Here is a 14,399-nt window from a genome sequence, read left to right on the forward strand (position 1 = left end):
TGTATGGTGGTGCTTCTTTGAACACGTACATAGGCTTCACTCTACTGATTGAACAGTATACTCTTTGCTGTTCCATAAAATGTCCACAGTCTGCACATCTCGTTCTAACGTGTCGCACAGGCTGATGTACAGGCTGTAAAGTTGGCTTCGTTCCCTTAGCATGGAGTATGGCATATGAGATGTCTCTAATTGTTGTATACTTAACATTGTGTTGTGTCACGGTGAGAAGCTTTTGATGGGTTGATTTGAGCAATATGTTCAGTAGCTGTAGAAAGAACTGTAGTTGGACTTGTGTAGCTTCAAGCATTGTGTTTGTGTCAATGTACTCACCTGAAAGATGTAATGTTTCTCTGTAAACTAGTTCTGTGGCCGAGGATTTGATATCACTTGCATGTAGTCCTCAGGTCCAGAAGTACTACTGGCAAGTCAGTCGACAAAGTGACTTCATGCCTCATGAGTGCTACTTTCGCTGAACAGTGATAGCATTCCAGCATGCCATTACTGGCTGGGTGGTAACTGCTTGTCCTATGGTGTTTACTGTTACAGAACTTGGAAAGCTGACTGAATCATTCTGATTCGGATTGCAGTCCATGATCATATACCTGGGTGACACATGTTGTGAATGCTGTTGAACACTTGATTGTGGAATGCTGGTTGGAGAAAAAGGCAGTGTCTTCTACTTGGAGATGTTGCAATACACTTTTGAATCTACTTTGGGATCATCATCAATAAGTTTCTGCTGTAGTGATGAAGCAGCATTGTTAATGAAGGTGCGGAGTTCATCATCCTCCTGCTGTGCTTTTGCTAATGCCACAGAATCAATCAGGTCTTCTACATTGCTGGTGTGCAAAACAAAGTCTGCTACGATTTTGCCAATACCACAGATATGTAGAACGTCAGTACTGAACTGTACCACGAACTCAAGTTGACTGAAATGGCATGGAGAGCAATTGGTGCTGTTCTGTTTAAACGGGTAAATCAAAGACTTATGGTCTGAAAATATCGTGAATAAAGGGGCCTCTATCTGTGGGAGAAAATACTGAACGGGCTCATATACTGCTAATAGCGCATGGTCTTAAGCACTCCACTTCCTCTATGACTGCGGCAGTTCATGTGCAAAAACGTTAATGGCTGCCATGTAATATCTACTCGTTGTTGTAGTGCTGTTCCAACATCTGTCCGACTCATGTCAACAACCAAGGCTAAGGGCGCATCTAGTTCAGGGTGAGCTATAAGCGTTGCTTTTAGCCGCACTCTGCTTAACACTGTCAAACACGCTACACATCGCTTCTGTCCATTGTACCAGGGAGTTGTCTTTCACTTTTGGTCCAGAAAGCACTGCAGTCAACAGTTCCTGTATATCAACAGTATGCGGAATGCAAGAGTTTCTGAACTAATATTGATCGCAAGGTTGAGTGCAGCAACCAAGGGCAAAAAGAATGAAAGGATCATGTGGCATTGTTGCCTGGGAGGCCCTGTCTGGGGAAGTTCTGCGACTGGGTGCAAGTCTTATTTCAGGTGACACCACATTGGGTGACTTGTGCGCCAGTGGTGATGAGATGATGAGGATGATGACAACACAACACCCAGTCCACGGGCACAGAAAATCTCCAACTCGACCGGGAATCGAACCCAGGGTCACAACATGGAAGGCAAGCACATTACCACTCAGCTAAGCAGGCGGACTACCAAGGGCATAATGGTGGCCACAGGCACAATGGCTTTTATCAGTAATGTGCACCAATTTTGAGATAAGAAGACATTATTCTTCTGGCACACCATCTCAACAGCAGCTACTCAGAATCTACATATTCAAGGCAAGGAAGGTCTTAAGTTGTTGTTGTTGTGGTCTTCAGTCCTGAGATTGGTTTGATGCAGCCCTCCATGCTACTCTATCCTGTGCAAGCTTCATCATCTCCCAGTACCTACTGCAACCTACATCCTTCTGAATCTGTTTAGTGTATTCATCTCTTGGTCTCCCTCTATGATTTTTACCCTCCACGGTGCCTTCCAATACTAAATTGGTGATCCCTTGATGCCTCAGAACATGTTCTACCAACCGATCCCTTCTTCTGGTCAAGTTGTGCCACAAACTTCTCTTCTCCCCAATCCTATTCACCCCATTAGTTACATGATCTACCCATCTAATCTTCAGCATTCTTCTGTAGCACCACATTTCGAAAGCTTCTATTCTCTTCTTGTCCAAACTATTTATCATCCATGTTTCACTTCCATACATTGCTACACTCCATACAAATACTTTCAGAAATGACTTCCTGACACTTAAATCTATACTCGATGTTAACAAATTTCTCTTCTTCAGAAACGCTTTCCTTGCCATTCCCAGTCAACATTTTATATCCTCTCTACTTCGATCATCATTAGTTATTTTGCTCCCCAAATAACAAAACTCCTTTACTACTTTAAGTGTCTCGTTTCTTAATCTAATTCCTTCAGTATCACCCGATTTAATTCGACTACATTCCATTATCCTCGTTTTGCTTTTGTTGATGTTCATCTTATACCCTCCTTTCATGACACTGTCCATTCTGTTCAACTGCTCTTCCAAGTCCTTTGATGTCTCTGACAAAATTACAATGTCATCGGCGAACCTCAAAGTTTTTATTTCTTCTCCGTGGATTTTAATACCTACTCCGAATTTTCTTTTGTTTCCTTCACTGCTTGCTCAATATACAGATCGGGGATAGGCTACAACCCTGTCTCACTCCCTTCCCAACCACTGCATCCCTTTCATGCCCCTCGACTCTTATAACTGCCATCTGGTTTCTGTACAAATTGTAAATAGCCTTTCGCTCCCTGTATTTTACCCCTGCCACCTTCAGAATTTGAAAGAGTGTTCCAGTCAACATTGTCAAAAGCTTTTTCTAAGTCTACAAATGCTAGAAATGTAGGTTTGCCTTTCCTTAATCTAGCTTCTAAGATAAGTCGTAGGGTCAGTATTGCCTCACGTGTTCCAATATTTCTACGGAATCCAAACTGATCTTCCCCGAGGTCAGCTTCTACCAGTTTTTCCGTTCATCTGTAGAGAATACGCGTAGGTATTTTGCAACTGTGACTTATTAAACTGATAGTTCGGTAATTTTCACATCTGTCAGCACCTGCCTTCTTTGGGATTGGAATTATTATATTCTTCTTGAAGTCTGAAGGTATTTCGCCTGTCTCATACATCTCTCACCAGATGGTAGAGTTTTGTCAGCACTGGCTCGCCCAAGGCCGTCAGTAGTTCTAATGGAATGTTGTCTACTCCCGGGGCCTTGTTTCAACTCAGGTCTTTCAGTGCTCTGTCAAACTCTTCACGCAGTATCATATCTCCCATTTCATCTTCATCTACATCCTCTTCCATTTCCATAATATTGTCCTCAAGTACATTGCCTTTGTATAGACCCTCTATATACTCCCTCCACCTACTGCTTTCCCTTCTTTGCTTAGAACTGGGTTTCCATCTGAGCTCTTGATATTCATACAAGTGGTTCTCTTTTCTCCAAAGGTCTCTTTAATTTTCCTGTAGGCAGTATCTATCTTACCCCTAGTGAGATAAGCCTCTATATCCTTACATTTGTCCTCTAGCCTTCCCTGCTTAGCCATTTTGCACTTCCTGTCGATCTCATTTTTGAGACGTTTGTATTCCTTTTTGCCTGCTTCATTTACTGCATTTTTATATTTTCTCCTTTCATCAATTAAATTCAATATTTCTTCTGTTACCCAAGGATTTCTACAAGCCCTCGTCTTTTTACCTACTAGGTCCTCTGCTGCCTTCACTACCCATTCTTCTTCTACTGTATTTCTTTCCCTCATTCCTGTCAATTGTTCCCTTATGCTCTACCTGAAACTCTGTACAACCTCTGGTTTAGTCAGTTTATCCAGGTCCCATCTCCTTAAATTCCCACCTTTTTGCAGTTTCTTCAGTTTTAATCTACAGTTCATAGCCAATAGATTGTGGTCAGAGTCCACATCTGCCCCTGGAAATGTCTTACAATTTAAAACCTGGTTCCTAAATCTCTGTCTTACCATTATACAATCTATCTGAAACCTGTCAGTATCTCCAGGCTTCTTCCATGTATACGACCTTCTTTTGTGATTCTTGAACCAAGTGTTAGCTATGATTAAGTTGTGCTCTGTGCAAAATTCTATCAGGTGGCTTCCTCTTTCATTTCTTAGCCCCAATCCATATTCACCTATTACGTTTTCTTCTCTCCCTTTTCCTACTACCGAATTCCAGTCACCCATGACTATTAAGTTAAATTACAGAATCAGAAGTGCAGAGATCTCAATCAGTATTATCAAATATGTGACGCAGATCTGAATAATGAAATAATTCACACTAATGGTTTTAAATAGTTCTAAATCTTTACAAGTTCCTACTTCCACTATTCAAGTAACTTCATGAATTAATTTGAGTACAAAAAGGTAATTTTTTTTAAATGCACGGCACTGAATGCTTCCTGAGAGCTACAGAACAATAAATGGAATCAATGGTCACTTTTTTTACTATACGTCTGCTGAAGAAGCAGTTTTATTAAAGTAATTTTTACAGGAGTTTAATATTAAAATGATCAGTAAAATGATAGCTTTTTTGGTCACATTGCACAGCAGAATCTCATGTTAGTAGTGAATATGCTACAAGTGTCAGCTTACCCATCTTGTGTTTGAGTTTGCGGAATGTTAACGTAAAAATACAGAAACATTTCAGTAAAAGTATAAGTATTTCATTTAAAGCAAAGAACTCAAGTTCAAAAATTTAATTACTTTAACATTTCCTTCATAAACATTGAATAAGATTTTGTTTCTTCAGAGCTGGCAACCAATCATTGTGGTTTTAGTTTCACTTTCATGGGATTTCACATGGGAAGTGACCATCACTCTAGTTGAACCTCACTGACCAAGTCTCACTGAGGCTATCTGCTATTGTGGTGGCTTATTGGAATCATAATGCAGTGAGATAGTACATAAGATAAGAATGGTGTTATTTCATGAGACGATTAAAACAGTGCTCTATCGCAGATCAAACTACCTGATTACCTCTGTTTTGGTGACAATAATTACCTGGTTAAAAATTCACTACATATTTTGTAATTTACAAGATGAGATGAATTTCATATTTTTAAGTGAATAAATAAGTATATGCTCTTCTGAGTGAATAACAGAGTAATTGCACGGCAGTGACATATGCGAAGCTGGGCAGGTGGCTAAAGTTTTCTGTGGCAGTCTCACAGCCAGCGATCTATCTATCTATCTATCTATCTATGTATCTATATCCGAATCCCACTCCAGCTACGGCCGGGTCTGGGTGCTGACGAGTCCTCTCCATTTGGCTCAGTCCTCCCACCACTTTTCTTCCTCCACTTGCTGCCAGGTCATACCTCTCCTTTCAACAGATATTCTCACTCCCATTTTCCACCGTGTTCTTGGGCGCCCTCTAGGTCTTTTCCCATCCATCTTTAGTTCTTCCATAATTTTGGGGAGCCTCTGCCCATGCATCCTCTTAACATGCCCATACCATCTTAATCTCTTTCTTTCAATTTCTTCTCTCATACTTTTTTGTTTGAGGTCCTTTCTAATCTCTACATTCCTTACTCTGTCCATTCTTGTTTTTCCCTTAACTGCTCTGAGAAATTTCATTTCCCCTGCTTGCAGTCTGCTCCAGTCCCTTTCCGTCATTGTCCATGTTTCTCCACCATAGGTGACAATAGGGATGTAATAAATCTTATACATAAGGAGTTTTGCTCTTTCTGAAACTTCATTATTCCAAATCAGATGTTTTATTGTTTGGTAGAAATTGCCTCCCTTCTGTAACCTCCTATTAATTTCGTTAGTTATTCTTCCATCCCTAGATATTTCACTCCCTAAATAAGTGAAACGTTCTACCACTTTGAGGGGTTCTCGATTCAAGGTAATATTTCCATTGATTCCTTTCTCCTTCCAAATACCATTACTTCACTCTTATCTTTATTTATTTTTAATCCATACCTTTTCATCGTTTCCTTCCACGGATCAAGCTGTAACTGTACATATACTCTTTATCACCCCATATTACCATATCATCTGCAAAAATCATCTTTTTGTCTTTTTCTTTTACTATATCTTTAACTGCCCTATTCATTCACTCCATCACAACATTAAAAAGCACAGGAGATAGAATACTTCCTTGCTTAAGTCCTTGTATTATTTCGAAGTATTCAGAGTTCCCCAATGGTGTTCTAATTCTACAATTGTGGCCTCTGTACATTGTCTTTATAACATTAATGTATCCATCTTCTATATCTATCTTCTTCAGTTCGTCCCAGAGTCTTTCCCTGTTAACTGAGTCATATGCCTTTTCTATGTCTATAAAAACCATTATCACCCTCTTGTTATACTCCCAACTTTTTTCCATCAGTTGACGGATAGAAAATATCAGGTCTATCATGCTCCTTCCTTTCCTAAACCCATGCTGTTCTTCACTCAGCTCCTTTTCTATCTTTTCACTTATTCGATTTAGTAAAATTCTTTCCAAAATCTTGGCTGTATGGCTCATGAGGGTTATTCCTCTGTAGTTTTTACAAAGTCTTTTATTGCCTTTCTTGAAGATGGGAACAATGTCTCCTGTTCTCCAGTCGTCAGGTATTTTACTATTTCTCCACACGCTTGACAGTACTCTATACAGCCACTGCATTCCCACTGGACCTGCTGCTCTTATCATGTCCACTGATACTTCATCAGGTCCTGGGGCTTTCCCCCCATTCATCTTCTTCACAGCTTTTTCCATTTCTTCCCGTGTAATTTGTCCTAATTCTGCCTCCCAACTTCTCTCAATTTCTTCATTATTTGTTGTTTCCTCATGTACCTGCTCCTCAGCGTTTAACAGCTTCTTAAAATGTTCTTTCCAGAGATCTTTTATATTCCCTGGATCTTCAATAATGGTACCGTCCTCTGTTTCCATCTTTACTGGTGCTTCAGAAGCCTTCCTTTTATTTTTCATCATTTTATAGAACATTTTCTTATTGCTCTTCACATCTTCTTCAAGTTTTTTTGTAAACTCTTCCCATGCCTATTTCTTTGCTGTTTCCACTATTTCTTTGCACTTCTTCTTTTCCTATATATATCTTTTATGGTCTTCGTCATTTTTAGTTTTCCACCATTTTCTCCATGCTCCATTTTTTCTTCTAACTGCTTGGATTGTGGTATCATCCCACCAACTTGTCTGTCTTATTTTTTCCTTTCCAGATGTTCTGCCACATACTTTTTGTGCTGCTTCGACTAAAGTGTCTTTGAATAAACTCCATTCTTTTTCTACATCGTAGAAAACTTCTTTTGGAAATTTTTGTGTTATTAATTCTCTGTACTTCTCAGCACATTCACTCACAGCCAGCGATAGCGGCAAAAAAGAGGTGGACACACAGACCATAGAGACAGTGCAAGCCACTGGAATCGTAAACCTTCCTCCAAGAAAACAATTTCCTCAAGTAATACAACATGCGTAATGGATGTGGTGATAAGTGCACAGACATGTAAGCTAATGTCTTTTCTTAGTTGAAACTGACAGACAGTATTACAAAAAAGATAAAATAGATCACTCTTACACAAACTTACAATTCTCATCTTGTCGATATGAGCTCACGTAGTGAATTATAGCCATTGAAAAACAACCAACAGTTCGGCCATGTACCCCATTTCTGTGTGACCTGTTACAAAAAATGCATGATCAGTTGACTTTAACTTTGGATGGTTCTCACAATGAGTGATATACATAGACAGAAATGTAGAGTTCTTCCGCTGATCCCACATCCAGCTAACTTCAACTTCACTTGCAAATTTCTGGTAGTGCCACAATGTAAATACAGAAACATGATGATTTTAGCTGATCCTCTTTAACTGCCTCTCTCATTCTACAAGTAACAAGTGTTGTCTTGATTTCTTAGGTTGTATATGGTGAAATTGTATAGTCAGTTTTCTCAGGTAGAACATTCGCTCACAAGGTCCCTTAGGCATATTTAACATAGCTTATAGATCCAAATTTACAGTCAGAACACTTATTTCCCTTTGTGCTAACATTTTGTCTTCACTGTACTTCTTTCAAGCCAGATCTCTTCTCTGCAAATGTTTATCACAATCTTCTTGTTTGCTGTTTGAGGAGCTTCTCACTCACAGTAAGGCATCTAAATGCAGTTCATTTGCAACATTATCTTTCTTTAGTTTAAAGGCTCCTGAATTGTACTCACAGAATATTTGCAAATAATGCAGTCTTATAAATGGCTACACTATTGGAATACACTTTTGTCCAGCAAGAATGCTGTGTATAACGAACTGTCCTTTTGCTCTCGTAGACCAACACCTTCAACCTATTACCTGGAACCTACCCTCCTATATAAAAGACCATTTCCTCCACCAACTCCACACAGTTCCTGTCCCTTTACAACATGGTACCCTGTTTGTCACTACTGATGCCACCTCGCTTTACACTAACATTCCTACTGCCCATGGCCTTACCACTACTGAACACTAGCTTTCACAATGCTCAACCGATTCCAAACCAAATCAACAACCTCCTTCCTTGTCACCATTACCTACAAACAAATCTGGAGGGTGGCTATGGGCACCCATATGGCACCATTCTATGCCGACATATTCATGGGCCATCTAGAGGAATCCTTCCTAAAAACCCAGAATCCTAAATCCCTCACCTGGTTCAGATTCATTGATGACATCTTTGCTATATAGATCAAAGGTGAGGACACCCTATCCAAATTCTTCCAGAACCACAACTTCTCCCCCATCTGCTTCACTTGGTCCCACTCAAACCAACAAGCCACCTACCTAGATGTTGACCTCCACCTCAGAGATGGCTGCATCAGTACCTCTGTCCATATCTAACCTACTAACCACCAGGAACATGTCCACTTCGACAGCTTCCACCTGTTCTATACCAAGAAGTCCCTTCTGTACAGCCTAGCCATCCATGATCATCACATCTGCAGTGACGAGCAGTCCCTCTCAAAATATACTGAGGGTCTCACTGAAGCCTTCATTGACTGTAATTATCCTCCCAACCTGGTACAAAAATATATCTCCTGTGCCTTATCCTTCCAGTCTCCCACCCCCTCCCAAAGTCCCACCGTCCGGCAACAGAGGAGCATTCCCCTCGTAACTCAGTACCTCTCAGGACAGGAGCAACTGAATTACATTCTTTGCCAGGGTTTTGATTACCTCTTGTCACACCCTAAAATGAGAAATGTCCTGCCCACTATCCTTCCCACCCCTCCCACAGTGGTATTCTGCCATCCACCAAACCTACACAATATTCTCATCCATCCTTACACATCTCCTGCTCCCAATCCCTTACCTCATGGTTCACACCCTGTCCCATACATCCTCCCACCACCACCTACTCCAGTCCGGTCCCAAACATCACCTATCCCACCAAAGGCAGGGCTACCTGTGAAACCAGTCATGTGGTCTACAAGCTAAACCGCAACCACTGTGCTGCATTCTATGTGGGCATGACAACCACCAACGTCTGTCCACATGAATGGCCACCGACAAACTGTGGCCAAGAAACAAGTGGACCACCCTGTTGCTGAACATGCTGCCAAACATGATATCCTTATTTCAATGACTGCTTCACAGCCTTTGCCATATGGATCCTTCCCACCAACACCAGCTTTTCTGAACTGCACAGGAGGGAACTTTCCCTCCAATAGACCCTACATTCCCATAACCCTCCTTGCCTCAACCTTCGTTAAGTCACTGTCTTCATTCACCCAGCCCCTCCCTGTTTCCATTCCAGCGTTACACAGCCGGCATTCCACCATCACACCCAGTCCTTTTATTTCTCTCCTTTCCCACTGCTTCCCTGCCCACCTCTCCCATGCCCTCCATCTAACCTACAGCACTTCACTGTCCGCCACCCCCACCACACTATCCCTCTTCCTCCCCGCCCCAGCCTACTTCTTATCCCCACCCAACTGCCACTCCCATCATGCGCTGGTGTTGCTGCTCACAGTGTGGTTTCAGTTGCCTGAGACTGCAATCGTGTGTGTGTGTGTGTGTGTGTGTGTGTGTGTGTGTGTGTGTGTTCTATTTTCGATGAAGGCCTTAATGGCCAAAGGCTTTCATTGTGACAGGCTTTTTGTTACGTTTATTTGCGACTCAGCATCTCCGCTATATGGTGAGCAGCAACTTTCCTTTTTGTAATATTGTTACATTCCGTCCTGGATTTTCCACTGTTTGTTTGTCCTGTTAAATGAACAGCTGACATGTTATCAAACACATTGTTACAAGTGAAGTGACGTAAATAATGACGAAATACTTTGCATGTAAGAAAACTTCTAAGACTACCCAGGATATTAGTGTTAGCACAATTAACTGAGGGCTTTTAACAGAGAACCAAAATCATGAATGTAGGGCATTCAATGTTGTGGCATTACCAAGTATGCCCATTTTGTACTTTCATGATAATGGACATTGCATTTTCTCCAACAAGGCAACTTATTTGAAGTTTTACCATAACAAAGAAAATGAAACTGACTGATGCATGTAAGTAAAAGTCACTATTTTCACACATCTGTTATTCTGGCGTAAGTGGACAATATAGCATCAATGCCACAAACGTTTAGTTTCCAGAGAATAATTGTCTGGTCTACAAAATCAAAGCTCTCAACAAAATCACATAAAAAGCTAACAGGATAAATTTACTTGTTCATCTTTTGCCAGGACATCATTTGTGAAGTTTCATTTATTTATTTTGTAAAAAAAAAAAAAAAAAAAAAAAAAAAAAAAAAAAAAAAAAAAAAAAAAGTTTGCAGAAGTCAAACTGAAAGGCAATTAGCAGAGCTCTGCTTCTAAAAATTCGTCAGTATATTATTTCCCAGTTATGATTACTTCAATTATGCTTACAGTGTTGCAAATTAACACACCACTAATAACAGAAAGAAGGTCAAAAAAATTGCTTTGGTTGTAGTATTCAGCTGATGTGTACTATTGCATTATGAATAATTGAAGGACCAAGAGTAACAACTCACTCAATAATTGAACTGCTGAGTCATAGATAGGCATATAAAAAAAGAAAAAGAACAGCTAGCTGTCAGGCAAATCTTAAATCTTCCTATCTTCCTCCAAGGCCTGGGCACAGCGTCCCCCCCCCCTCCCCCCCTCCCTGTGGCTATTAACAACTCAGCATGGTGAATGTTCAGTGAGTTGTTACCTTTACTCCTTAACTTATTTATGATCTGTCCAGGACTTTCCATTACCATATTACTATTGCATCTGCGTGAGAAAACTATATAATTACAAGGAGAACAGAATGGATAGCTAGTACTTGCAATCAGAAGGTGAAATTTCAAGTACTTGTCAACAAAAACACTTGAAATGGAAAAATCTGCATCCAGCTTTTGGATATTATACAATTTTTTTTCCCCAGAGAGGAAGGAGGCATGTATTGGGGAAGGTTGGAAAAAAGTGGCAAGGCACTAATAACCAAGTGGAGAGGACTTCACTTATAATTCTAGATAATTAATTCTTATGCAGATATATGGATATCTATTTGCTGTAAAAAAAACAACAACTTTCTGTCAGTTCTATACTCTGGAAAGTACAAAGTAATGTTTTAGTTCACACAATCATTATGTACAACAATCAGTAGGAGTTAAGATTAAATTATAGCTTAAATTAGTTTTTAATCTACAGCTACAGAATGTGAGATATTTCAACTGTAAACCATTTCAAATGAAAACTTTTGATTATATATGTGATGATTCCATTGGACACTTATGCCACGAGATTGTTACTTATACTAGAATGATTAAAGAATTGAAATATAGCACATAGCCAATTCTACTTAGTAACTGTGATTGACTTTTTTAGTTGTTTAAAATATAATTCTTTTTTAGTTGTTTAAAATATAATTCATGCGTTTTCTCTCCTTTTTGTTTTTGTTACAAGGATTGTTGCAATCTCCAGATTCATAGAAATTTCAGAAGATGAGTGAAAGATGTCAATTTTATACCACAGCAATTAATTATGTGGCTGCAGCAACAGAGTACGCTGCTATGCAGCAAGGAAAATCCAGCTATGAAGGGTAGTAACTAATAACTGAATACAGTGAGAAAACATTCATTCTTGTTTTTGTGTGTAACCAATGTCAACATTCTCATAAAGAGATCACGCTTATATTAGAGAACTCTGACACTGAATCAGGAATGGACTTCTGCAATAAAGTTAATGGTTTTGTAATAGATGAAGACCAAGTCATGAATGAATGGTGGGATGGTAGAGACGGAAGCTTTTTACCAAGCTTCATCAGGAGCCATTAATCATCTCAGCTGGATTAGTAAAATCGTTCATAATTCAGGATAGCCACTACAGATGATCATAATGAAATAACATTAACATGCATCAACACAAGCTGGAAGAAAGTAGGCAGTGAGTATCCAAAAAGATAAAGGAGATTCACAAATATTCTGCTAAGATCAGACTCTTGGTGCTCTATGGCATTTCAATTATTGAGTGTGATATCTAGTGGGTTGGAGAAAATTGCTGTAATTATGCATGTCAAGGTGTCTCTTGAAATAAATGTATTTCGAAGAATGATTACAGGATGGACACATTGAATCCAAAGTTCATCAAAAACACTTCTTTTCTTTGTGGTGGTGGTGGTGGTGGTGGTGGTGGGGGGTAGGGGGGGGGGGGGGAGGGTGAGATGGCAAATCAACCTGATCTGAATGTCTGTAATTAGCAAGAAATTTGCCTATGTGAAGGAAACATCGTTAAAATTCTGATGAGGTAAAGCAACACAAAGCTGGAAAATGCCTTTAGGACTGACTTGGCACTTGAAAACATGTCTTGATTGTATACCAAAGAAAGAAAAATGAGCACGTAATTCTTATACACGGCAATAATGTAAAAGAGAAAGAAGAAATTAAAATATTTACCTCCTGATATCAAGACAAATCAGAAAGTTGACACAACTGAGGAACTGACCCACAAATATAGTGCACAGTCTGCATGGAGGATACGTATCTTCTGCATTATCTTGTATAAAGTGGCAGTTGACTTGTATAATTTTAAAAATTATCTAGTGCAATATACCAGAATAACTTAAGCTAATGGCTGATAACTGGGATGATGGTGGCAATTTTAAGTAACAATTAGGCACACAAAACCTGGACGCACTAAATATTACGTTACTGAACGCATTATTTAAAAAAATTGCCACTGAAATTAATTCTGAATAATATTCTTTGTAAGTCAGACCATGTTCAGCACCTGTTAATAAGATGACAAACATTTCCCATATGTATACACATTTAGTAATAGAGGAAGACACAAGGTATTTAATTACTGCACCTGTGTTATAAGGAATTTAGTTATCCGTTCACTTAATCGCCCACGTTCACTTGAAAGAATCATTTCTAGCATATCACCCTTCAATTTTTCCATGACAACAAATATTCTCTCTGGAGTCTCAAACATTCGTTCAAGATTTACAACACCTGCATGGCAGATGGTGTGTAAAATTGATACTTCATTTTTCAATTGAGCTTCCTGCTTTGTTGGAAACCTTGATTTATCAATTACTTTTATAGCAACAGCTCTACCTGTTTTTCTATGTACACCTGAAATGCAAGCACACGTGTTATAACAGCCAGTGAGTAAAATTCTTGTACAGAGTTACTAAGAATGTGAAGTACAATTTCTTTAAAAAAAAAACTATTTACCTCCATAAACTGTTCCAAATTGCCCTGAACCAAGAACCTCATCTGGGAAAATCTGGTAAACTTGGCTCATGTCAGTCACTCTTTCATCGGATTCGCCTGTGCTATTATCTGCATCTTTAAAAAAATATGCAGTAAAATGAAACTATGCACTAATGTAGAAACAGCAGACAATATTACAGAGAGAACAATAAAATAATGGCAGAATAAATAAAGCTATGCTGTCATGCACATAATTTTCATCAGAGACAAGGGTATTGCCAGGAGTCACCCAGGGAAGTGTGATAGGGCTGCTGTTGTTCTCTACATACATAAATGATTTGGTGGACAGGGTGGGCAGCAATCTGCGGTTGTTTGCTGATGATGCCGTAGTGTACGGTAAGGTACCTAAGCTGAGTGACTGTTGGAAGATACAAGATGATTTAGACAAAATTTCCAGTTGGTGTGATTAATGCCAGCTAGCTCTAAATGTGGAAAAATGTAAGTTAATGTGGATGAGCAGGAAGAACAAACCTGTAAAGTTCAGATACAGTATTACTAGAGACCTAGATACTGTCAAGTTGTTTAAATATCTGGGTGCAGCATTGCAAAGCAGTATGAGAGGGAACACACACGTGAAAACTGTGGTAGGGAAGGTAAATGGTCGGCTTCGGTTTATTGGGAGAATTTTAAGAAAGAGTGGTTCACTTG

General features: G+C 39.5%; 1 protein-coding gene across 1 annotated transcript in view; it reads right to left on the reverse strand.

Annotated features, from left to right (window-relative positions):
* LOC124608439 (serine/threonine-protein kinase D1) overlaps nucleotides 1-14,399 on the reverse strand; it is a 213,421-nt gene that overhangs the window by 51,975 nt on the left and 147,047 nt on the right. The window contains exons 12-13 of the mRNA XM_047139985.1: nucleotides 13,713-13,826; nucleotides 13,342-13,610 (exon numbers count right to left, since the gene is read on the reverse strand). Coding sequence (XP_046995941.1) covers nucleotides 13,342-13,610; nucleotides 13,713-13,826 — 383 coding nt within the window. The remainder of the gene's footprint in view (nucleotides 1-13,341; nucleotides 13,611-13,712; nucleotides 13,827-14,399) is intronic.

The sequence above is a fragment of the Schistocerca americana genome, chromosome 1 (genome assembly GCF_021461395.2).
Source record: "Schistocerca americana isolate TAMUIC-IGC-003095 chromosome 1, iqSchAmer2.1, whole genome shotgun sequence".
In the NCBI taxonomy this organism is placed as follows: Eukaryota; Metazoa; Arthropoda; class Insecta; order Orthoptera; family Acrididae; genus Schistocerca; species Schistocerca americana.